Raw genomic sequence first — 25581 nt, forward strand, 5'->3', positions numbered from 1 at the left:
GTTTAACACTTTTCTAGCAAAATGTAAATGGGAAGATCATTGAACAGAAAACGCGATTTGCCTTTTAAGAGGAATTAACAACCATTCTGAATTTATTTACACTTTATTTTCCTACAGTTGGTTACCCAAACCATTTAAACTCACTACATTCAAAATGGTCAGCTGGTGCTTGCCTCATTTAGCCTATCACCTTCTTTTTATTCTGTGAATAAATCATTGAAGAAATAAATGTTGTTGAAATCTGTCTTTGCACAATCACTGCAGTGAGTTTCTTAAAGCTCTGATTTTTTTCTTTCCCCATAAACATTATGCAGGTGCTTGGTTACCACTCAAGCAGCAGAAGACCTCCCTGTCTTTACTTTTTAAATACCTTATCTTTTGCTGCCTACGGAGAATAGAATCTCACTGCATCTGAAATTAATTTTCTTCCAATACAAACTCTGGAAAAGTCAAAGGAATCCTAATTGTTTCTTTAATTTCCCAATCAATTTGCCACATCTGCTTCCTCTGCTCTGCAGTGTTGAATGTTATAAAAATTAAGGCAGAAAGTGTGCTGAAAATGTAAAATGAGTATTTGTTCATATCCTCAAATTTGTCACTAGTTTTGAAAGGGAGAAAAAAAGAGACCAGTCTTGTTAATGCTGGTCACTTAAAATCCTGTTCTGCACCAGCAGCGAAAATTTCATCTCAGAAACACAGGATCATATTTTCAAATCAGAAGAATAAGATCATTTTACCCCTAAAAAAATCTCACCGTTCCTTGCATTTAATCCTCACGCAGTGATGTGTCACGGCTGAGACCAAGATGATTAAAATTCCTGCTAGAGTTCATCCCAGTCAAAATTACGGACACGTTGTAATCTGTTTGATGAGGGTGAGCAGAGCATATAAAACAAAGCGCTGTCAAACAACCGCAAAACTAGAGCAGGGATGAAGTTCCTTAAATACAGGTCAGGCTGGATCAAGTCACATGCAAACGGGACTGGTGATAGATGGGGCTTTTAATCTACTTTGCAGTGCCAGTCCCACCAGCGGGCACTGGGGCGTCCACGGCTGCGGGAGAGGTTCTGGTGGCTCTTCTTCTACTTGGAGGAGCAAGCGCAGAAAAGTCACGAAAGCTTGTTCTTCAGGAGGCAAAAGCAAAATTGCCTTCCCAAATTGGTGAAGAAGCAGTAAAAAAGTAACTGCCAAGTTTTTCAGAGGTCTGCACATCCCTGTCCCACGGGTCAGGCTGGTGTGGGCTGCACTTCTCTGCAACCTGCTACAGGCTCTTCTGGGCTCCGAGGACACTGGGGAGCCCAGGTAAAGTCCCCTAATTTATCGGATAAAGTCAGCGTTAAAAGTGACAAAGCTTGGGTTTAGGTGTTTTTATACTATTTATCACTCCTTTTAGACAACTTGGGAGAAATCATACGGGATTAGAAGATGTTTACATAGAACAAATCAGCTTCCTCGTGTATTCATTTGCCTTAACAAAGGAAACACAATTAGCTGGGGATTATCCGTACCAAACAACTTTCCAGTAACTTTGATTCAGGCTGTGGGAGCATCATCATTAATGCAGTCCTATACATCTTTTCATAGCAGTACAGCAAATGATATGAGGAACCCTAATATATAACCAACATCAGCCTAAAGCCTGAACAGCTGCTGCCCAGAACTACGGCTGCAACAGGCAAATATCAGTTACACATCTCCGTAGGCTGGAAAGAGAGATCTACTTCACTCATCATCATTTATAAAAATCAATATATCCGCCTCTGGCTGCTGTGTACCAGAACCATATTAGCTGTCAGCGCCACATACACAGCAGCAGCACTTCATGTTTAAATGCATTGTTCCATAAAATAAAACCTGAGCAAGAGAAAGGTACTATCTATTAAAATGTATCATAGCAAATCAAGTTACTGGAAGAGATGGACAGAATAAAAATGTTAGCAACAATGCTTGTGTTAAGAAACACATAAAAACGTAAATCTAGCAACACTAAATTTTGATCTGAATTATATTTATATTATGTTTCTCTTTGAAGTCGTTTATGGTACTTCAGCAGGGCCTTAACACACTCTCCAAGAAAAGCCAGAAAATTATTGTGAGCAGAGCCAGTAACAGTGTGCACAACTCATTTTCTGTGAGTTATTACTCACTTATTACTACTTACTTAGCTTTATCAAATAGCAGGCAATTACTTATTTGGCAAAGGGAAGCTGAATCAGTGTTTACTACAGGTGATTCCTACAGCTTGTTTATTGTCATCCTTCACTTTTCCATGTCTAATTTGAGGCTTCACCTTATTTTCACAAATACCTGTAAGAAACTCGTGATGATTTCAAAGGTATTGCAGCCTATGAACCTCTGGGTAGGAAACCCTCACTATATTCATCTGTGAAGCGCTACCTGGAGCTGAGGACATAAGTAATGTCTTCTCTGTTAATACTATCATTAAGTAGTATTTATAACCAAGTGGAACTCAGTGAAGAAGCTGACATGATGGTGTTTCTGCTGTTGGGACCACACAAAGGCTGTGGCTGCAGGACTGGTGCTGAGGTCCCTCCATCACAGATGTTTGTTATCAGTGTAGCTCCACGCTCGACGGCTGCTGCAGCAGAACTCGGATCAGGACTGGGGCTGCAGTAAAATAAACCATGCGCTGGGAATAACTTGGAGGCAAAGTACTTGCTTCATTGATGCTCCTGCTTTGGGGTGGGATTCAGAAGGATCTTGGGTCCCTGGAAAGCTGTTCCAATGACTGAGAAGGACTGAGCAAAACTTGGCTTCCTTATGATACAATTTTTAGGAGAGCTTTCCCAGCTGCTTAGCTGCCATAGGTTCACAACACAGTATCTCCAGTGCCTATGTCCTGAGCTGTACGAGCCAGCTCCCTAGTTAGGAGTATAATGGAATTATGACCTTCAAGGACCAGAAGGTGACCCGTAGACTGAGCTGAGCTTGGGCTTGACTTTGCGGTTCAAGGACCCTTAGTGAGGTTTGGCATCTACATGCAGGATGCTCCTAGAAGAGCTGAGCTCTGCTTCAGCGGGGCATGGGTGTTTCCAGTTTTCCTCTGCAAGAGCCCAGCTCTGATTTAGGACATGAAGTAACCGTTTGCTCCTTGCATGCTCTGGGAACCACCAGCTCTTCAGGATTTGCATGAGCACTTCAGGATCAGGAGCAGAATACGAGACGTACCTTTACTCCAGTACATCTTCCAAACTATGCAATATAAGAGCTCAGGAGGAAAAAACCTTCACGCATTATATAGGGTGAGCAGCTCCTTTAGCATGCTAAAAGCTTCATAAAGGCGTTACATCCTGCTTTGGCACACAGAGCTTTGTTTATTTTAGTAAGTGACTGAACACTCAAAAAAAATATTAAGTCCATTCAGCAACATGAGCATTAACACTCCAAAATGGGTTTTGAAGAAAAAATAAAATTTGGAATTAATAGCATTCCTAGTGTGTTGTTGTTAAAACACTGTCCATGAATTATTCATTTCTGTTAAGAAAGCATTACTTCACAAAAGGGCTAAAAGCTCAGCAAAGAAAGAACACCACTAATCCAAATATTAAGCTTTTTCTGTAATATGCTTTGATCTCTGAAATCCATCTGAAGGAATCACTTTATGGAAGTTAAGAGTTTTTTTCTTTTTGACCTTAAGTGAATTTGATTCAAATATACATTATGGCTCTCGAATCTTAAAGACCATTAGCTGTACATCTAATGCATATCAGAAGCCTGGGAAATAATGTCACGAACTTATTTTGAATAAAAGCTTCAATGCATTTCCTCATCTTAACACTCTTAAGGGTGTTTTAAATCACATAAAGTTAAAAAATGTCCTAATCCTTTCACTTTTTGCATGCTGGTGAGCATTAGTGGCTATACAAAACCTCGTTGAAGTTATTGGAATCATACAATTATTAAGGGATACGTGTATACAAGATGAAGACAGAGGCATATACTAAATGATGAAAAATAGTCTTTTTTTTCTTCAGTGGGATGTAATTATGTTGCTACAAGTAACTTTACAAGAAGATATGTATTTAGTTACTTAATTCTTTCTTAAGAATCCTGTAACTCTCCCCAGCTCTTTGCTAGCCCTACGTACTCCCCCTGTCTCAGGGGTTAATGTTTCCTCTGACGGAATCTGAATTAATTAATTAAATAATCCTCCAGCCATCTGTCTATTTGCTTCTTAAGTTTCATTTTTCACTTTGGAGTAGTTTGAAAACCACCTGCTTTGTTCAAAAACCCCCAGCACCTCATGAACTTGAGAGTGCCCTAAAAAATCACCTGTGAAGTGTTCGCTGCAGCTCGGGGTGACCCCTGAGTTCTGCATCCCTGCTCGGGGGCTGCGTGAACCCCCGTGGGGCTGGGGGTCCCGTCCTAGGTCTCATCTCTGCTGCACTGCTGAGGTTTGGGGGGCAGGGGGCAGGAGGGGACTCACCGCCGGCACCACACGTCTGGGAGCACTGCGACCACGCCGACCACGGCGAGAGCCGGCAGTCCACCGCGCACCCCACCACGCACTGGCTGCTCGTCTCCAGGGGCTGCTCCAGGCGAAGCTGCAAGGTGACAAGGAAACACAAGCGTCAGCATCCCCAGGGCCCCCATCACCTCCTGCTGCGGCCGGGCACCGAGGCACGAAACCAAAAACTAGCAGCGACTCCAGTGTTGGCAGCGACTCCAGCCAATGTTGGTGCTTACAGGGAGTTTTCCCGAGTGTGCAATTGGTGAAAGCAACTTCAGCATTCACAGAATCACAGACCGGCTGGGGTTGGAAGGGACCTCTGGAGATCATCCAGTCCAACCCACCTGCTAAAGCAGGTTCACCAGAGCAGATCACACAAGAAGGTGTCCAGGTGGGTTTGAATGTCTCCAGAGAAGGAGACTCCACAGCCTCTCTGGGCAGCCTGGTCCAGGCTCTGGCACCTCACAGTGAAGAAGTTTCTCCTCATATTCAGACAGAACCTCCTGTGCTTCAGTCTGTGCCCATTGCCCCTCATCCTGTCATTGGGCACCACTGAAAAGAGTCTGGTGTTGAAGCATTTAATGTCTAAGAGGCCTTCAGTGTTTGGGTGCTATTTGGAGAGGACAGTCCCAAACTTCTAGCAGTGTATCATCTCCCTGTGGCCAGCTTTGTTGAAGCCATGGTGCAGGGTCTACAGCTGTGTCCCATGCGTGCGACTCCAACCCCCAAACCTCCCATATGAGTTGAGGAGTGATAGCACCCACTAACACCTCGGGGATGCTTTTATTCCCCAAAGCGCCCAACTGCTGCGCTCCCAGCACCAAACTTCTCCAAACTTCTCCACCATTTATTGCCGATGTCTTGGTGCGGTTCAGAAAATATTTGCTTTCTAGAAACAAAACGAAGCCCCGGCAGTTTCCCCGCCCGTGCCCACGCGTGTCCATCCTCACCCGCTGGCAGAGCTGTGTGCTCACGGTGGCCCCGTCACTGCGCTGGCAGCTGAGGAGCCGTCGCCGCTCTCCGTGCCCGCAGGTGGCATTGGCACCCAGCTGGCACCCGCTCCAGCCTGCGGACACAAAGTGAAGGACGCAGGGCTGCGGGTCATGGCTGTCACTCTGCTCTCACATATTTTTAACCCAACGTGTGGGTTCCCCTCCCCTAACGCAGCACATCCCAAACCCAACAACAACCCATATATAACAAATTTGCTCTTAAAACCAAGCAAGTCTGGGAGGACAAACTCCCGACTTTGCACTCAGACATCCCTTGAACGAAACCAGTACCTCAGGGTGCACAGAAAACTGTTAAACGCTGATAAAGTGTATCAGTTAAACCCAATTGGCGCATTTACAAGAGTGAATTGTCTGAAGTAAAATTTCACTTTGATAAAGTAGCTGGGGATGTTTCTGAAGGGTAACTCTTGTTTAACTTATTTCTCGTCTCAAGGCAAAGCTTTCCATTATTTAAAACTAAGCTCTAATGCTTGTGAAATAAAAACAGTATTTCTAATAGAAGAAAATTAATATCTTATTACTTGTCTGAATTTATGATGGTCAGTATACAACTAAACTAAAATAAACCTTAAAATACCATTTAAAATCTCTCGCCTTTCTCATTTATCAAGGCTAGTTAAAACAAAAGTAATTTTTCCTTTTTTGTTTGTTTGTTTGCAATGGATCTAATTGGTTCTAATGTCCTAAATAATGCATTTTGTTCTCAATATCCTATGCCCACCCATATAACCCATATTTGCCTCCAAACCAGACTTCTTTTGGTATTACTGGCTTCACTGCGGTCACAAAGATGATACTCTTCTAACTGGAATTTTGTAATTAATTGTGTTGATAACCCAGGGAAAAAAAGAGAACCCATTTAACATGTTTTATTTCCAAAGTACCTGCAATGACAAAGTAAAAATTGTGCATTTGTCCACTAACCTGTGGGCAAAAAAAATGCCAGCCTGTAATTAACTTCAGTTGAAACCAGTGCTGTCTATACACAACTCTTTTAATATCAAGGCTTCAACCAACACTACAAGCAAACGTAACTAAAACCACAACTGGATAAAGCCTTTAAGGAGCTGAATCTTTAAATGCAAGGGTATTTGGAAAAGCACAATGCCAAATTATAGATCATATTCCCTATGTTATATATTAATTATATATATTAATTATTATTATCTATTGTCTATTATCTATTATATATAGTATCTATTATATATATTATATATATATATATAGATAGATATATTAGCCTCCTCCTAAGAGTATATTGGAAAGCTTGACTTACCTGTTAGATTGTACTGGTATTGGAAGCAATTTTGGTTAAGAATACATGGCTTCATTTGTGACTCTTCAGGGCAGGGCTTTGTACTGACAGAAGACCTTAGCACTTGGCGAGTTCGGGTTTGCATAATATTCGGATCGCACACCTACATACAAAAGTGATGGACAGCACAGGAGACCCTGGTAAATCGTACACGCATCAACTGCCTGGGTTGTTTCATGCACATCCACGGCCGTACCAAGGTAAGAAATAATCACACTTCTGTTCTAAAGATACTTAAAAGCGTATGAAGGAAGATAAACGTGATTCAAAGGTAAGAATCCAATATGACTAAAAGTCATATTTTGTCCACCCTGATATGGCTATTTTAGGAATTCCTATATTACTTATTTCCATAACTTTTTTGAAGGATCCTTGGTGACACAGGGATAAAAACTGTGCCATTTTACTGCGCTCTGCTTTCCACCTCATTCCAAAATGCTTAGTAAAATGTCATTGTACTAAATAATGGGACAGGATTTCTGGCACAATTAATGCGTTTTTAAGTAAAAACTGATGCTACAGCAAAGCTTTCATTTCTGGGAAGGATGCTTGTAATTGCGTATCAGTTATGATGCTGACAAGAAGATGGGATGAATGTATGTGATACAAATACTGATGTACGATTGCCTATAAACCAGGATCTGCCTGTTTCCATTTTCACATAAATAGGTCAGTTTTCATTTGTGTTTGCACAAAAATAGTTTGTTTTTAGCAGCCCTCCCATTCTCACTTAGCACTGTGCCATGGGCCTGTTTTCCTTCCCGTTTTGCTGCAGACGTTGCAATAGTGACCGAACACTTTCAGCCTTGCAAGAAACGTCCCCTTTACGCAAAGTATTTGCTCGCCCCCATGAACCCCCTCCTGCAGCCTCTTGCGTAGCCCTCCGCTTGGGATGTCACCTGGAGGTGCCACCTGGCTCTGCCTACACATTTCTGAAGTTTTTTCCCTTGGTTTACCCAATTTGGGGCTGGGTCATGGAGTACACGGTGCCCCAACCCTGGCTGTCACATCCACCTCTCGTGCCAAGGGGAGAGGAAGGAGTCGCAGCACCAAAGATTACGCGCCTGTGACACCGGGCAAGGCTGATCGGTGCTGGAGAGCACTAAGGATTGCTGCTTTGTCTCATTAAACAAAATCACAAAAAAGTCTAATAAGCTTATTCTGAAGCCAGGGTGACTAGGGGAATATGTAATAGCCACTTTGGCTGCAAGGCTGGGATAGAAAAGCAGCCCCAAGGGTTGGGGTGCTGATCCGCTGAGACCCAGCAGAGTTTTACCGCAATCCAGTACAGCAAGAACGGGCGAGTTCAAGTGGTCTCAGCAAGCCTAATGGAAATAAATCCTTATTAAAGATATTTAGAGACATTTACTGAACAAGATGACCTATTTAATTCCTAACAATCTGTCATTAGGACCAAAGATTGCTCAGGAACAGCAAAGAAAACAAAAAAGAGCAATGCATGTAGAAATACATTTTTATAAACGCTTGGGCATTTAAAACGTTATTTTTCTATAGAGCACTTTAATTAAAAAAACCCACACCAACAGTTTTAAACCACCAGCTTATTATAATGCAACAAACTGCCTGCAAACACTGAACCCTGCACGGGTGAAAGTATGGATAATTTCTGTATTGTGAATATTAAAGAGCAATGTCATGGCACTGCAGCATAAATCTAGATCTCAGGCTGCTGTAAACTGGATTAGTTGCACAGATGACAGCATAACTAAACAGAATAAATATCAGGGGAAATTAAAAAAAAGGCTGGCCCAGTCTTAAAATACTATGTCAGGGCCTATTTTCCTTACGCTTACACTATGTGAAGTAAATTCTATTATTTTCTTATTGCTGACACACACCTCATCAAATCAGTTTAAATGGTAATCTTATTCGAATATCCATGGTCATCTAAAATAACCAATTGTTCTTAATTATCTGAAAATTAAACCTATGCTAAGTGTTTACCAATACTTTACTGACTTTTCCACAACTTGTTCATCCTCGCAACTAACAACAATAACTTAAATGATGTGCCAATAAAACGAAACAAATTGAAGAGATCAAAGTAGGTATCTCAACAGCTACTCCTAATTAATGTTTCTCTGCATTACGTTACCAAAGGGAAAACAAATCAATGAATGCTGTGAAAGAAGTTAAGCCTGTGCCATCTCAGAAATACCTGCTTTTGCTCCCTTCAAAATAAGAACCTGCAGCCAGAAAATACGCATCATTTTAGATAAGTGACTTTTTAAAAATAACAGCAGCAAAGCAGTTTAACAGACTAGTTGAACGGCCATAACTCAAACAGGTCAAAGTCTATCTTGTGTTTGGCAGGACCCAAATGAACGAGGGGTTTAGCGCAGCTCTGAGGCCGGTGTTCTCACCGCGCTGATGAGCCGTGTTGTTCAGGAGCCAGGGCTGATGCGATAAGCTCCCCACTTCCACTAGTTTTGAACAATAAAGAATCTCTGTAGGAAAAGCGTTCATTTAATCAAGCCGAGTACACAGGAAACATGCAAAAATTCAAAGTCGGCAAACTGTAACTAATATCCTGTAATGTTATTTGTTGGATTTCTCTTTACGTCAATTGAGAAGTCAATTTAGTTTTATAATTGATTTTCTGGCCTCACTCTTTCAAGTTAACTATGTAAAAAATTAAGTCAAATACATATGGAACTGAATAAGCGGCAGGAGGGAATGACTTGCAAAGAAAAAGATGAAAGCTGGGACTTTCAAAGGAGCGAGATGGAGCTGAGTATCCAGCTACCCTGGAATCTCAATGGGCTTGGGTGCACAACTCCAGCAGGACCGCTTCAAAATCCCAGGCTGGAAAAAATATTTACAAAGTGGTAAAGGTTGAGGCTTGGCAGACTCAAAGTCATTAGGGGATGTGAACCGTGAAAGTTAAAGCAGAAGGGTTGTTTCCAGTGGGGAGATGCTGAGGGTATTAATAGGCAATAACAAAGAGCGTGTCAGCTGCACAGCAGGAGGAAGATATTATGTCACCATTGTCACCACTGCCACCACCGATGGTATGTATCTAGTACTGAATTTGGATCTTAAAAAATACTGAAAGAAAACCACTCACCATCCATGGCAAACTACATTTTTAGCAGGTAGGAGAGAAACAGCAGAAACCAGAAGGCGCCCTATGTACCTTCCAGGTTAGGTGCCAACTCAACTTGGCTCTGAAGTTTTACAGACTACATCGTTTGTTGGATTTAGCCCAGATTCCTCCTTGCTGACTGTAAGTGACAGCATGTGTAATTCAGGCATGTGCTTCCTCCAGTATCAGTGACAGGAGCAGAATTAATTTCTGGATGGAAATACTAATAGGTACCTAAGTCAGGTCACACATTGATAGCCTACAGCAACACGACCTCATACACAGACACAGTAAGTTTCTTTATGTAACTATATACTGTCCCAGTCTACTTCGTTGTATTAAATCTCACCATTTCCATTATCCTTTTCTATGAAGTGTGAAAAAGTTGAGCTGGAGCCAAGGATCTATAGGCTAGATTACATAAACCACTAGAAAAAACAAAACACTCTGAAGCAACAAGAGCTACATAAAACGTTAAGGTAGGAATGAATCGGAGATTTTCCCAAAGGACCATTTAGAAATTATAAAAGCCGTCATCTTGATTCTATGGAGGAACTCTTGGCACTATTGCCTACTGCACCTTTTAATATTTCTTTCAGCCAACCACATTTTCAACCGTGACCACTTGTCGCTATTCTAAGCTAATGTAAAAAGTGAGTGACACAAACATTCGCAAAGGATGTACCCAGCCTTTGCTCCAGGCAATAACTGAACGGAGAAAGCACGGAAAGTTTGTTCTGGACGAGAAGGATATTACATAAAAAAACCTGCAAGGTTATGAATGCCAAGTTGCAGAGTAAGAGCTGTTAACATATCACACATTAATATACACTATTAGACCTTCTTTGTGATGGATTTTAAAAGCCATCCATTGATCTAGGCATCCACATGCATCGTAATTGTACAGCACAAAGGTTGTAACCCATTAGAGAGCCCTTTAAGCTGTTTAATTTATCAAACAGCTTGTATAATGCATATTACACTATAAATAGCCAGCCACGTTATATTTAACTGGCTATTCACAAGGAAATGTACAATCTCAAAGTGAGGTTAATGCCTCGGCAGCAACAGGGTTTGACTATTTTTAACAGTGCAAGAAACTGTTATATTGTTCATGCGGATGTGGACGTTTTGTAATAATTTAGTACGCCATTTACAATAACGTGAGCAGTCTTTTGAAATGAAAATGCATTTGCATGCATTTTCCTGAGATGCATCTACATTCTGAAACCTTATCTGCATCCATATATAACCACTACTTTTGTAAAAATGATTGTTAATAAAGATGAATAAAAATAAAACGATGATTCTAAAAAATACAGCGGTTACTAACTTTTTGATAAAGACATATAAAATAAATCAAGTCCCGGCTATGCATAAGGAGCAGTATGCGTTCTTCCAAAAAGCCTTGGACCAGTGTAATTCTCCTGCTTGACCTCAATAAATTATCTCTTGGGCTAGAAATACAACTCTGTGAGAGCTTCATGCTGCAGCTCAGCCTCCATCCTGCAGGTCCTCTGCCAAACCTGGGTCTGAAAGTACCGGCTGTGATGAAGACACGAGTCCACGATTTCTCTTTCCACTTGGCATTTCCAAACCCTAATGACTCTGGCTCTCACCCATGATGAAAGTCACTACGAAACCTGAGAGCTGGCTCTATGGCCTGGTGACACTTTGGTGACACTTTTAATATTGCAAAATGACACTCCCCCCCTGCAGACTCAAGAGAATAATGACTCAATTGTCACAAGTCCTGAGCGCTGCGCATCGCTATTGATCCATGCAGAAAATGCTCGCTGGAACAGAGACAGCTGTTCTCACTCGCGAGACATGTAACCTCCTATAATTAACCAACTTCAGGCCTCTCAGAATTAGCTGCTAGAAACGCCAACAGCTGAGGCAAACAAGGAGGCCACTCGGATGGGTTATGGGGGCTGCAACAGCTATCACACAGCAGCCGAGAGCTAACCAAATTAATTTGAGGTAATTATTTTAGGGACTTGTAGCACAACTCGCATATTAACTCTTTTCAAGAACACTTTGATGAATTCAACTGAAGTCAATTAATTACATTTCCAAGTCAGATGAATACAAAGTTGAGACACTGCAGGTAGCGCGTGTTATTCGACCGCTGAATATGTAACAGAGATGATAGGATTTCAGTTTCCAGATTGTTAAGCTGGTTCTTTGAGCAATCAAGTGATGATGTCTGACTGAACATGCTATTGTAGCTGGAACGAATACGAAATCTCTGAAGCAAAACGCAAGTCAATCTAATTTGCTCACGATTTTTTTCCTGACTAGCAAGCTTCAAACTGCTATTTTAAATGGCTTTAAAGCCTCGATATTTTAGTTACATGGATGTTACTTAGTGACAAAGACAAAACTTTATAAGCCAAAAAACAGTCTTCAGTCAGAGGGAAAACCACTTTGAATTTACTTCTCACAATAGACAATGTGAGAATAATAGGGAAGCTTTAAATCAGTAATTATGAGTTTCTCCAATCCAGTAAAAAGCCAAGTTGGAGATACTTGACAAAGTATCCTCCAAGTATTAAATCTCAGACAGTTGCATTTCTGGGTCATGGCAAAGTGCCATTAAAAGAAATATTAAAATTTAGCTTTGTGTAACAGTGTTAAGTAGCACTATAATCGAGATGCAGAAAATGCAATTCAGCTGGAAAATACATCTAAAAGAATTGTAGGGGCATTTGGAATTACAAAAGACCACCCTAGAAGCACAACTATTTAAAAGCAAAAGGGAAATGCAGCCAAAAAAAGTAGAACAAAGTAGAAAAACTTTTTAGCAGAAAGAAGTATTGAAGAAAATACGTCCTATTGGCAAAGCAGTTGCCACCTTTACGAGTCATTGATCTCAACATGATTCAAGATGATTTGCTAACCTGAAAGTGGTAAATTCACATGGGAAGAGTATTGCTACAAGATAAAACCAAGTAATACCCCAGAAAGTATCTAGAGTACAATGGCATATTGACAAAAGGTAAACTGGATAATCTAAAAGGCCTTTTTATATTCACCTGATAAGAGTTAGTTATTCTGCTATCAGGATGAATTTATTATCAACACTATAAAACATGAGTAGAACACCAAAGCGACTGTAAAAGAATTCTCACCTGACCAAAATCTTAGCTAAATATCTCAAATCAAAGAGCTACTTAGGAAAAGATGAGGCTGAAATTGTGGTTGTTCATTTCCTATGAGCTAGAATTTGTGAAGTTTCATAAATCCTCTTTATCTCCAGCAAGCCAAACATGACCAGAGTTGCAGGAAGATTTCCCAGAATGCTCTTTGGCAGCTGCATCACAAGGGTGTTAAGACTAAAAGAGTGCCAAGTATTTTTCTATGAAACATAAATGTGCTTGGAAAAGAGCAGCCAGGATGTACAGTTTTGCTTTTTCATTTCAGTATGATGTAATCCTTCAAATCTTTTTGATTCCTTAGGGAAGAGAAAGGAGCCATACTTAGAAAACGCATTTTCGGTGAATATTCAAAAAGCACTTTATATATCCTCGAAACACGGGCATTTACTTCCAGTTTGACATGAATCAGAAATGAAGCACGACTACACCAGCTACTGAGCAAAATTCCCTCAAACACAATTAAACAGAGCAAGAGGTTCTACAGAGGCCAACTTACTGATGTGTTTTTTGGGCTGTGTGGGAAGACGTTTGATGCAGGCTGGAGGCACAACAGGTCTGACCAAAAGACTAAATGTGAGATTCAGCTCCAGAAGCAGACTCATATATTTGGGTGTCTATATATGGGGTCTCCATGGGTCCAGACCCAAGCACTCACTTGCACCCAGTGGAGCTATTCAACTGACCACAGGAAGGTCTTCCCTTACAAATGAAACAGGATCCTCCGTAGACTCCCATTGTAACTCCATTGACCGTGTCCACCACCTTGTGGCCACCCTCAGTGACCACCTTTCCTAGTGGTGACTCAGGAGACAGAGGGTTGCATTAATCACCCTGCTGCTGGCAATGCCTCACTCCTGGCCACCACGTTTCCCTTAATCCCTGCCCCATCACACTGGTACCCCTACATATACTAAAGATGTACCACCATTATGTACAGCCATTCTGCACCTACAGCAAGCCCAGAGCTCGTCTTGGAGATGCTAAGCATGTGCAGACTGGGAGGAACTGTGCTGTGTGGTCCTCTCTCAAAACCAAACACAAATAACCAGAGTAGCTATAAAAGTGAGACAGCGCTGCTGTAAATTCTTCAAAGGGAGGGTTTTATCTGTCCATAAAACCTCAAGCTGTTTATTGCCTCGTATCTGGACAGAACTATTTAAACACATGCTCCATCCACACACAGCGATCTCAGTTTCACAACAAAGCGTTGCAGAACAGCTTGTGGAAACATATTGTTCAGTTAATTGCATTGGCATACAGATGCCCTCGCATTTATGAATTAACATCCACCATGGCAAAAGGGTGTACAAGGAGGCACAGGGACTGTGGCACTCGGCCCTGCGACTGCCAAGAGCTCCGCTGCCTGATGGAGCAGAGCCCACAAGCTCCGGGCATCCCATTCCTGCTTCAATGGACTACAGAGGCTTCACCGTTGCCAAAAAGGCAAAAAACCCAGAGTGTCTTAAGGATATGAGGGTGCTTAAAGCTTCAAGCATTCCTGGGTGACCAGGTGTTTGCCACCAAGGCACCTGAAAAATAGATTACTGCATGCTAAAATGAAGAAAAGCGCTCTCTGAAACAAAGAAAGTCAATGGCAAAGGAACAGCCCAACCACAGTGGGACTTTGAACCGTATCCAAGCATGTGTATTGGTTGCAAGAGTGTTATACTTCATCAAAGCTGTGCTGCTCAGGAGAAGGTGAATGCAGGAAATGAAACACAAGATTTTATTTGACATGTTCTTACCGAGTATATTGATATGCTACACAAAATATTATGGAAGGAAATTACCTGTGTCAGCAGTAGTATAAATGCCTGTCCAATAACCACTCAGAGTTTTGATAATGGCCCTGTTAACACAGGGGCAACGAATATATGTTTGTCACTTAAATACATCATGCAAGTCTATTACAAAACCCCCAAGATTAAACCTGGCACCTACTTCAACACTGATCAGGGGGACACAATGGGTTTGAAATGACATGTTTTGAGGCCAGAGAGTTTTTGCAAGACAGAATTTGCAGCTTCTTTCCATCTTGCACACTTAGGAAAACACAGAGGCTTGAATCCTGGCATAATTCACAAAGTTTTGAGTATTTTGTGACATGCCAAATTATTCAGGCATCTTGCTGCTATGCCTTCTGTAGCTGTTGCCTGAAATCTTCCCTTGAGGTTTTGAGGAGGACAGAAATAGTGTCTGTTGAGAAGAGAGAGCTGCCATTCCCTCACATCTAAGGCCTGTCCAGAGGTGCCACCACCCCGGTTTACCAGCAGGTTATTATGGCAGTTGTGCATCACTCACAGGGCCCTACCCTGCAAATATTTCCTTGGACAGCAATTCCTTACTGCAGCTAGAATTCTGGTCCCTTCACCTGCTGTATTAGTGTGGGTCCTCTCCCGCAGACCAAGTGTAAAGATGGGTTGAAGCAACTGTCACAGTAATATCTATGCGTTTTACTAAGTTTCTATAGCTCAGTCTTTATAGAAATATAAATATCTCCAGATTCAACCATTCTGGCAGGACCCATTAAGCCTCATTTCCCTCAGAAAATAATTTACTTCGCTAGAAAGCAACTATCTCATGAAATGTTTGAAGGACAGAGAAGATGGATGCATGAGGAACGGTGCCGCGGGAACACAAGCAGCAGAGCCTACCTGCGGACACTTGCTCCACTGTCCCCAGTCAGACACCGCGCACTCACTGGGACAGTACAGGCTACACTTCTGCATTGCATCCGGGATTTCAGCCTGGCTACACAGAGCGCTGGGCACCGTCTCCCCTCCGTGCTCCTCTGCAGCACTCACACACCTACACAGAAAACAGAAATCTTCATCAGAGGGTCATCAGAATAGCACACAAGCGACGGATATCAACAGGTCTGCTCGACCTAAATAGGACACTATATGTAACACAATAGCTATATGCTGGTCAAAATGGGGAATTAACAAGGTTAATACAAATCAAAACCAGCTACATGCACGACGTGCTTCTGTTAGTCAAAGATTTCAATAATACTTTAAATAAACATTTCAAACTTCATACAGAGGGATTTTAACTTTGATCGGCTGACAGATGAACCAAGAGAGAATAACAACCAGCAAGAACAAACCTTTATGTTCCTGCTAGAAACATCCAAACATTTGGAAATAACTCAGCATCTCCACATGCCAGGGGAATGAATACTTGCTAATAATGAACACCACTCTGGCGTGTGTAGTGCCATTACTTGGGGAATATGTTAGAAAATCAGAATATGGAGGCTTTGCACCTCAGGGGGCTTTATGCATACCTGGCATTTAGGTTGAAGAATTCTAATTTAAACATCATTCCTTCTTCCTGAAAGACATCTTGATCATAACACAAGGCTGCATCTCCGGGATAATTTTCCTGTAAACCACTGCACATAAATGCATGTTTCTTTTCAACTGACATACACTGGACTCAGCAATGTACTCACTGTCAGATGGCCAGATATTGCAGATTTATGCAGGTATGTATCAGCTCTTTTTAATGTGGAGTACCTGTGCTTTTGTCTTCACGCACCTGACTTTCCTCGTTTGTATTCCTTCTCCACAGTGGAGGGAGTTTCGTTCGCTGTTGATTTTGCACGGAGACCACGGTTCTACTACCCAAGAATACTGATGGCACTCGCTGTAGCATGGGACTGCCTCGTGCACCTGCCAGGAGAAAGAATCACAACTGTTCACTTGAAACACCCAGGTTAGCGTCTCTGCCAAAGCCAGGAAAGAGCACACTGAAAATTATCCTGGCTTACTCTCCTTCTGCTAACGGGGTTGTAATAGCTTTAAGTTCATTTATTCATTATTGACTTGCCAAGGGATTTTTAAGTATATAATAAAGAGTAGTATGCATGAAGCATCTTAGAAAACAGGATAAATAACAGCTATTTTCTGTAGCCAGAAGAGGAACTCCGTAAACATTTCATTTGCTCAGACTGCTCTCCCTATAATCTATCACGCATCATTTATCAAGACCGTATGTACTGAATCCTTTCACGTTTCAGAAGATACAAACTTAAAACCAGCACTCATTTACTTCTGCTTCTAGCATATCCTTGTAAGTCATTTACCATAAAAGAATGAAATTTCATGTGTTCTATAAATATTATTTTATACACAAAAACTAGAAATGCTTTTTTCCCCTGCAAGTGACTTATATCTAACACATCTCCTAATCAAACATGACTGTGTATTCACCTGTACTATGGTATCTCTGTAGAGAGAAAAAATATAGCCAAAAGCTTGATAAACATTTTGAAAAGATGCTGGATATTCAGGTTGTTAGAAGTAGCACATTAAGATACAGTACACTTCAGCAGAGTTTTAATTTTAAACAAATTAATGCATCAACAGTTCTATTACAGTAATAAATAAAAGATATTTATTTTGAATTCTGTTTGTCTGCAAAAGCCGATTTGAAGATACAGTGTCCTCTGTTGTTTTGTATGAAGCACAATGCGCTGCCCTGGAAAAACACAGTGTACCTAAAATGTCTTCTTCCACACACCAAAATCTTCTTCGCCTTGCTGCTGTGGAGCCATCCAGTTCTCACTATTAAAATAACTGTAAATCAATAGCCTTCATCCAACTCTCCCCCACCCCCAAAAAAACCCACAACAAAAACAAGTAATTCAGCCACAGGTTTAATTATTTATAGCTTCATTTTAAAATAGAACATTATGACTGTGCAAGTTGTGGCCACAACAATAAAGAAAACTTATTTGCAACATTTTGGAGATGGGGGCCAGGGAACCTGGCAAAACAAAACTGGTGCCCCATCAGAAAATTACCTTCACACCGAACGAAAGGAAGATAACTTGCCAAAGAAACCCCCCCAGGAACAGCAGATGTCAGACACTAATTTTAACTGTGGGTCTTTATAAAAGCAGTACATAGGTTTAGGAGAGAGGAGAGAGTAAGATAGGCTAAGAAGTGCAAAACAGATGAAGAAGAAGGAAGAGAGAACCATATAAGCTGGGACGGATGGGGGCAAACGGCATGAACTGGTAAGAGCATCACATTTCATGCAGGTGAAGGGGAAAGGAGGAGGACAATGGGGGCAAAGGCAGTAGTAAGATTAGTATGATTTTTCCCACGTATTATTAAGCACAAATCCTTTTTTGCAGTCTGTGCACAAATAACATGAGAGAATGTGCAAAATTTATTAGGACTACTACGGCAGGGCTCAAACACACAGAGCAGTAACGTTTGGTACAACAACCTCCTTGTACAAGCGAGTGGGGTGCAGGAGGTGTGAGACATTTCCAGCTTTTGCTGGGCCTGCGCGAAGGTCTGTGAAAGATCGCAGTGCACTGCAGTCACTTGATATGGGCTAGTGATTTATGCATGTGGTGATATTTGGCCTAACTATATGATACATGGGTATCTACGTATTGTATAAAGTGCATACAGAGGGTAGGTTTCCTAGGTTGAGCAAGTGCCACCATAGAATGCTTTGGTTTGGAAGAGATCCTCAAGTCAAGTGCAACCATTAGAATTGTTAGAAGTGGTCCTAATTAGCTGTGCAGCCATGGTCACTAACATAAACTGGTGTGCACAAGAGCAAAGAGAGAAAGTCCCCGCTGAGCAGGACCTGTGCTCAGCACCAGCACGGAGGGAACCCACAGGTGAGGGGGACACGGCACGAACAGACCCAGTGTGAAGTCACTGTTGTGCCCTGGCCAGCCTGTCACCCAGAGAGACTACTGGCTCCTGCAGCCGTTTACCAGGGAGAATAACAATCCTTCTTTTGGCACTGTGAAGCCTTCAAACTCCCCGAAGACAGGCAGGAGATGGATGTTGAGACAGAGAGTATTTATTAGCTTCCTTGCTCCATGGGGGGAAGGAAGAACTACACTCTGCCTATGTTGTCTGACAAAACATATTGCTGTCTGCAGGAGACGATCGGCTGAAGAGGGAAATGTGTGCTTTAGGCATGATCAGAGTTTCTCTTGTTGCAGACAGGAGGCAAAACCAAGAGAAGGCAAAGCGCAAACTTTCCAAGAACTGGCTGCCAGCGTGCAGGGAACATGCAGCCTGGGGAGATGTATCAATAGGCAATGTTAAGGGAGGTGAAACTTACTAATAAGTTTATTAAGAGCTGGGTGGGTGCCTGTTCCTGCTCTTCGGACTTTTGGAGGGGAAAATGAGGCTGGGAGAGCCCAGGAGGTGACAGAGCGGGTGCTGCCTGTGCCCCTCCACAAGCACAGGGCCCCAGCACAAGCTGTGGCTTTAAGGATTTAATATTTGTTTCCCTGCTCTAATTAATAGCAATTCCTCAGGGTTAGAGGGTACATCTGTGTATCCCGCAGGTCACGACGTGAGCGCTGCCAGCCCTTCAGCGCTCATCTCATGCCAGCAGGCCCTGCTCCTCATCTGCGTGACACCATGAGCTTGGGCATCCCGGGCCGGTGTCTCAGTGACCCTCATCGCTCCGCATTAAACTCTGTTAAACCTCAGACCTCTCTGAACCCGCAAAGCCTCTAGCAGTAGAGGCCTAACATCAGGAACTTACAACTGTGTTTCGGTGGTCAAAACCTCCTGCTGCGTTTACCTGGTGTGGTTTCTGTTTAAGAAAACCATCGGGTTTGGGCAGGGCTGGGATGCCACGTAAAATAAAATCTACCTGAGGAAACGTGTGAGGACAAAACAGAGATACCATACACAGTGACACAAATACGTGTGATGTGAAGTGATACTTCAAATGTGCTCTTTCAAGAGCAGGCACGACTGCAATAATGAAGCCATTAACAGAGCATTCGTATATGCTGCCTCATCGTGTCAGGCCGGTACGAAAACACATGAAGCCCGATCAGCTCTCTGACAGACAGACAAACAGACAGACATCCCCTCTATGCTGGAGGAGGGAAGGCACACAACACTGGCCATACCCTAATACTTGGGCAATCTGCTGCTGACCCATCTGGTACTTCCCATTCAGTCAGGATTCCAGGTGACACCTGTCACCGAAACTCAAAAATATAATTGTTACAAATAACCCATTTTTTTCAGTTATTGTGCTGGCACCAGTGCATGTCCCCTCTGTGAACAACCTCGCTGCTCTGCCCTGCATCCGTGCCAAGCAATTCCGTCTCCAGTAGCACCTCTGAGACACCGGGAAGGTGTAAATAACCATTGGGAGGGACAGATGTCTTCAGAGCAAGTCACAACATGTATCGGGTAGACTCTGTTATGCTTTTAAATAGGAGTCTCAATGAGATGCAAGATTTCCACGGGTGAAGCTCTGTGGGCTGGCATTTCAGAAGCTGTGAAGATAATTTGTGACTCTCTGCATTTAAAAAACCTCGATGACGTGGCATGTGTGCCTTTCCTCCAGAGGATTATGTTCTCGTCCTGTTTCTCTCTCCTGGCTTGCCATCATTGGCTTTCAATCACTACCAATTCCTCGTTTTTTGTAGTAAAAAAGAAAAAGTTTTAAAGCCTTTTGCTCCTATCTTTTGCTAACAGCTGTGGTACTTAACAAGGTCAAACAGATGATGCTCTTGATCTTGCATTTTCAAAGGATTTTGGCTAAGCCTTAGCTGTTCTTTGATCCTGCCAACCAGGGGACCTGGGAGCACTTCTGACCTCCTGTGCCCTGAACTGACGCTGGGATGGGATGCGGTGTCTTCACTCTTCACCCAACCCAGGGACCCAAAGTGAAGGGAGACGGCTGGGATGTGCCCCCATGTATTCCTGGCTGCAACACAGAGTAGTCCACGCTTCTCAGTATTCTGGCCCACGTCGCATCTGCTACTTCTGCTGTAGATACAGAAGTCTCTTGTCCAGCTACACCACTTCTCTTCCCAAAGAAAACAGTTCCTTTGAAAATAATCTGCTTAATGCTCACTCTTCCCCAAACTTACACAAACCCACTATGACAATGCATTTACAGAAAACTTCTGATGGAGCCACCCAACGCCCATATAGGTATGTGCTATCACAATCCGTCTCCTGAAGGACAGAAACTAACTGAAGTCCATGCAATGGCCACCGGGATCTGGTGTTCTGCTGGAAGCTACAGGCACCTGACCCATGCAGAGCTCAGCGCCCAAGGGACCAGCCTGGCTCCATCCCTTAGCACCTCGCCTTTAACCCTTCCAAGAAATAAACACAAAATACATTTGGCATTTTAGGAAATTAACTGCTTTCCTCAGTTTTTATTCATATTCACATGCTGGGTTTAGGGCTCAAATGAGCCAAGGGGTGAAATGATACCTCAAATAGGAGTTTTGCTGCTGACTTTCATTATTACTGTTTGTATCGCTCTTTGTAGCAATGATTAATCTGGAATACATGGTCACCTCAATCCTTAATCAAGGTGATAGGCACAATTCTAAATAAATTAAAGGGAAGAAGGGCAAAAGCTACTTTTTAAGAGATAAACCGCTATAGCTTTGCCCTAATAAAATAAGCCAGCTCCGACTCACTCCAGTGCAAACTCTGAGTCCTTGATAAAGTATCTTGAAGTCAACTGTTACTTCAACAAGATAAATAAATGTTAATACATTTATTTTGTCTTTCAAAAGCTGAAACTTGCATTTTAATGAGAAGTCCAAATATCTAACCATCAGAGAGATTTGGTGTGATTTATAATGTTCTGTAACTTATTTACTTACATGTAGGTCAGGAATAATACTGACCTTGGAAAGGACATACAGGGATGACTGTGCTTGCTCAACTGATATGATTCATTAACAGAAATTCATACCTATATTTCAGGTAGCTCTTCTGATGAGCACCTGCAGAGTAAACTAGAACGAGGTTCAACGCTTCTGAACATCATAGTGACTTCATATTTCAGTGAACATCAAGATTTATTGTCCCTCAAGGTAAATATTGACTCTGGTCTTGCCTCAGTCAATATTTTAGCTTTCATGACAGTAAATCTTGGTGTTCACCTCAACTAAAGTCAATATCTGCTTATTATATTAGAACAACCAAACTGATCACTGTAGCAGTTGCCTGAGACCCCGAGGACAACCTCTGTGCTATTCATTTCTAATAAAAATGGGCTAAATTCATTGCTAATGTAAGTTCATTTCACAACGCTACCCTTATATCAAGGTTACATTAGACCTAATACATTGAAAGAGCCAGAACTGAAGAAATAACAACCTACTTTTAAACTACTAAGAGCACCGTGAATAACATTAAAGCTAGAAATGACCTTATGTAGGAAGCAGAGTTGATTTGCTCCGGTTTGCAAAGACACTTGCTGGTAAGGAAATTCAAGCATAGATATTAAAACCACTCCTACTGAGACTGGCCAGCAATTTGCTCACTTTTAATACTTTTTGCGTATGCACGTTTCTGTTCCCTGCACATCCAGGCTGCAAGAGGCAGCAGTGGGACAACAGCCAGCGCTTCTCTTGCAACACACAGATCCAGAGAGCTGCAAAGACATTCACCCATTGCGATCACCTGCAAATCCGACTGCTACGTTGACTCCATCTAGTCCATCCAAATCTCTTTTCTGGCCGTAAGGTGTCCATACATTAACTGAATAATTATTGCAATGCTCTAATACTGCCTTCATGTTCCATTTAATCCAAACCAGATAATTTCTAATAATGAGTTTCTTCTATTTAATTCTTTGAAACTGAACTCAAAATGGAGTGCTTACTTTGTTAATTACTTAAGTGCATGTTTGATTTGGCAGATCTAAGCACGCATTTAAAAGCTTTACCAAATTAACTGTATATCTGAAGGACAAGTACTCACACATTAATAAGCACTACATCACAGAAATGACCTCATTAAAATTTCAGCATTAAATATTTCTCTTTAAAATAAAATTGATTTTATTTCATGCTAGTTTATGTATTGATCCCAATCGCCAGAAATATGCTAACCGCTCCCAGTATTAAAACTGATTGTACAATTAATTTTTAAGCATTTTGGATTTTGCAAAGCAGCTGTTTCAGCGATGAATACTTGTCTTTAGGTATGTGGATGCCACCAAAATTAAAAAACAGTGTTCAAGAATAACATACAGCACAAAAGTTTGAATAGATCAGCATGCGGTAAGACTTCTGAATTCACTGAATTTCCTGAATTTTTTATGCTTCTAGCAGATACCTGCACAAATCTTCACGAAGCAAATTCAGCACTTCTAGTTTTCATTTATATCCAAATCAAAGGCGTTAGTATCTTTTACTTCCTTTGTGGTGTGGAAAAAAGGAAATCAATTAGAACTTCTATAAAGTTACGAAAAGCCTTCACCGGCATTGAACCAAGTTTCTAGAGAACCTAGACCTGCCTAAAACTTCCCAGGTAGCAAAAGGATGGGGATCAATTTTATTCTAAGTACAAAATATGCATTGAGAGTCAGGGCAATGATTACTGTAACACAGACAGAAAGACGTCCCGATTTCCATCCTCTGCCCTGTGGACAGTGCGGAAGCTCCTACAGAAACAGACCCTTCACCACCACCCTAAGGGACTGGCCACGGCGATAGTCTTGTGAAACACTGCCGAAAAATGATGCTCACCAAGCAGGAAACAATTACCAATCCTCTGAAGTTTCCCCAGCTCTTGATTATCTATTTATAGCCCGAGCGCTCAACTTTAATCCTAATTTACACATGAGAAAACTGAGGATGGAGAATTAAGTGATTTATTAGAGGCTGGCGAGGGAGCCCTCAGGGAGCAGGGGACTGAATCTGGAAATGTCCTATTTCTTGCACTAACTGGATGATATCTCAGCTTAAAATCAGATACTGAAAAATTCAGAGAGAGACCTTTCAGGATGAATCCATCAAAACAAAGCAGCAACGTAAAATTCTGTAAAGTGAGGAAAAGAGGAAAAATACAGAAAGTAGGAGAGTATGCTGCTGTAGAGACACCTGGATGCTCCACATGCTCTCCCCATGGCCTTTACATGCTTTACTGTATCTGTTCTTTCACTGGACTTTAAAAAACACTTGCAATAAATCCCTTATTTTATTCTAATGGATGATTAAATATGCAAAGACAGACAGCGCTGTATTTCAAATTCTTAAGTGCAATGAATAGAAAATGCCTTGTTTAAAAAGTTAATTGAAGCAAACTCTGCTGAACTCATCATTACAGCTCACATTTATAGAACTAACATGTTGCTCAGCAAGGTTTATTAATTCATATTTACTAGTAATAAGTGGTTTTATTTTCTGTAAGATTGGTTGTGGCATTAAAAACACCAAGTTGTAATATGGTAAAGCATGAGTGCCCTTCCTGGAGATTAAAATACAAAGTTGGCATCATTCAGCGTGAGAAAATAAGGGAGAATGTGCAGGTCCTACAGCCCTGAACCTGCCTCCCTGGTTTTACTGTCACTACAGCTTTTGAGGAATAGAACACAGTCCGGAGTACAAACCTGCAGTCATCACACAGATAGGGGGTATTTATTTCTACCTGAAATACTCAGGCAAGACAATTTAGTCTCAGAGTTACACAAAAATTTGAGATGTTAAAGTGTGAATGGGGGAATGTTCCTGTTGCTCTGCTTTTATTTTTTTAATTATGTTTCTTCACTATCAAGAAAATAATGAATCTAGATGAGATATTAAGAAACGCCATTTTATTATGTTGTCAAATATGGGGGGTCTAAAACAAGGCAGAAACTCGTTAGTGAGAATTTGAGTGTATTTTTGCTGATTCCAGAAGGTGTAGGTGCTGTAGCTTCTGCTGTCTCCCTGTCACAAAGCCAGGCAAGCATAGCAAATTTAAGGAGATCTAAATAAATCAATGTCCCATGTCTTTGAAACAGCACATTTTGCTGCAGCTGAAGGATAGTTTCAGGGGTAACAAACAAATGTGGCACCTCTCTGGATGTATCTGTTATGCAGTAATAATGTTGGATTCTGTTTTAGAGAGAGGAAGGGAAAAAAAGCTGATTGATGAAGAACAACATCGAAGCCCCTTTTTACTAAATGAGAACAATAAGATAAGATGAAGACAGATTGCAACACCAACCTGAGCCTTTGTAGATGTCCATGTTAGCAGGGCATGACAAGCAGAAAGGAAAGAAAATTATATATTCATTAGTTTAGCTGCTGTATGATAATATTGCAAAGAAAAAAAAAAAAAGGCAGAAAATCTGCTTAAAATAAAATTGTATTCAATTCTTCAATTTCCCCATCTTTTAGAAAAAAATAAAAATCCCTCAAGCAGAAATCAGGCATTTATTTGTGAGTGAATGAAAAGCACGACTATGCTGAAGAATAAAGCAGAGTTCATACAGCTTCATCCAGCAACCCGCTGGATCTCGTCAGTGTGTCTCACGATTAAAACCTTAATAGAATAATAAAATTTAAAAAAAAAAATCTATGAAGCTTAACCTGAAATCTGGTAAGAAACCCCACAATTATGGAATATCAATCACAACGGATATGAAAGGCTTTGAGACACTTAAATCTTAATTGGGTGGCAGTGCCTGCAGATGACACGTGGGTGACATGCCAGGCGGCACGCAGCCAGCTGGCCTTTATCAGGTGGGACCCAAACTCCATGAAC

General features: G+C 41.6%; 1 protein-coding gene across 4 annotated transcripts in view; it reads right to left on the minus strand.

The window, feature by feature from the left end:
• THSD7B (thrombospondin type 1 domain containing 7B) overlaps positions 1–25581 on the minus strand; it is a 318202-nt gene that overhangs the window by 17096 nt on the left and 275525 nt on the right. For 3 of the 4 annotated variants that reach the window (XM_065070332.1, XM_065070331.1, XM_065070333.1), the window contains 5 exons: positions 16610–16743; positions 15721–15874; positions 6761–6902; positions 5422–5537; positions 4448–4565 (listed from right to left, as the gene is read on the minus strand). In XM_065070332.1, the coding sequence (XP_064926404.1) occupies positions 4448–4565; positions 5422–5537; positions 6761–6902; positions 15721–15874; positions 16610–16743 (664 nt within the window). The remainder of the gene's footprint in view (positions 1–4447; positions 4566–5421; positions 5538–6760; positions 6903–15720; positions 15875–16609; positions 16744–25581) is intronic. The other variant, XM_065070334.1, reaches the window with a different exon arrangement.

Source organism: Columba livia, chromosome 7, assembly GCF_036013475.1.
Source record: "Columba livia isolate bColLiv1 breed racing homer chromosome 7, bColLiv1.pat.W.v2, whole genome shotgun sequence".
In the NCBI taxonomy this organism is placed as follows: domain Eukaryota; kingdom Metazoa; phylum Chordata; class Aves; order Columbiformes; family Columbidae; genus Columba; species Columba livia.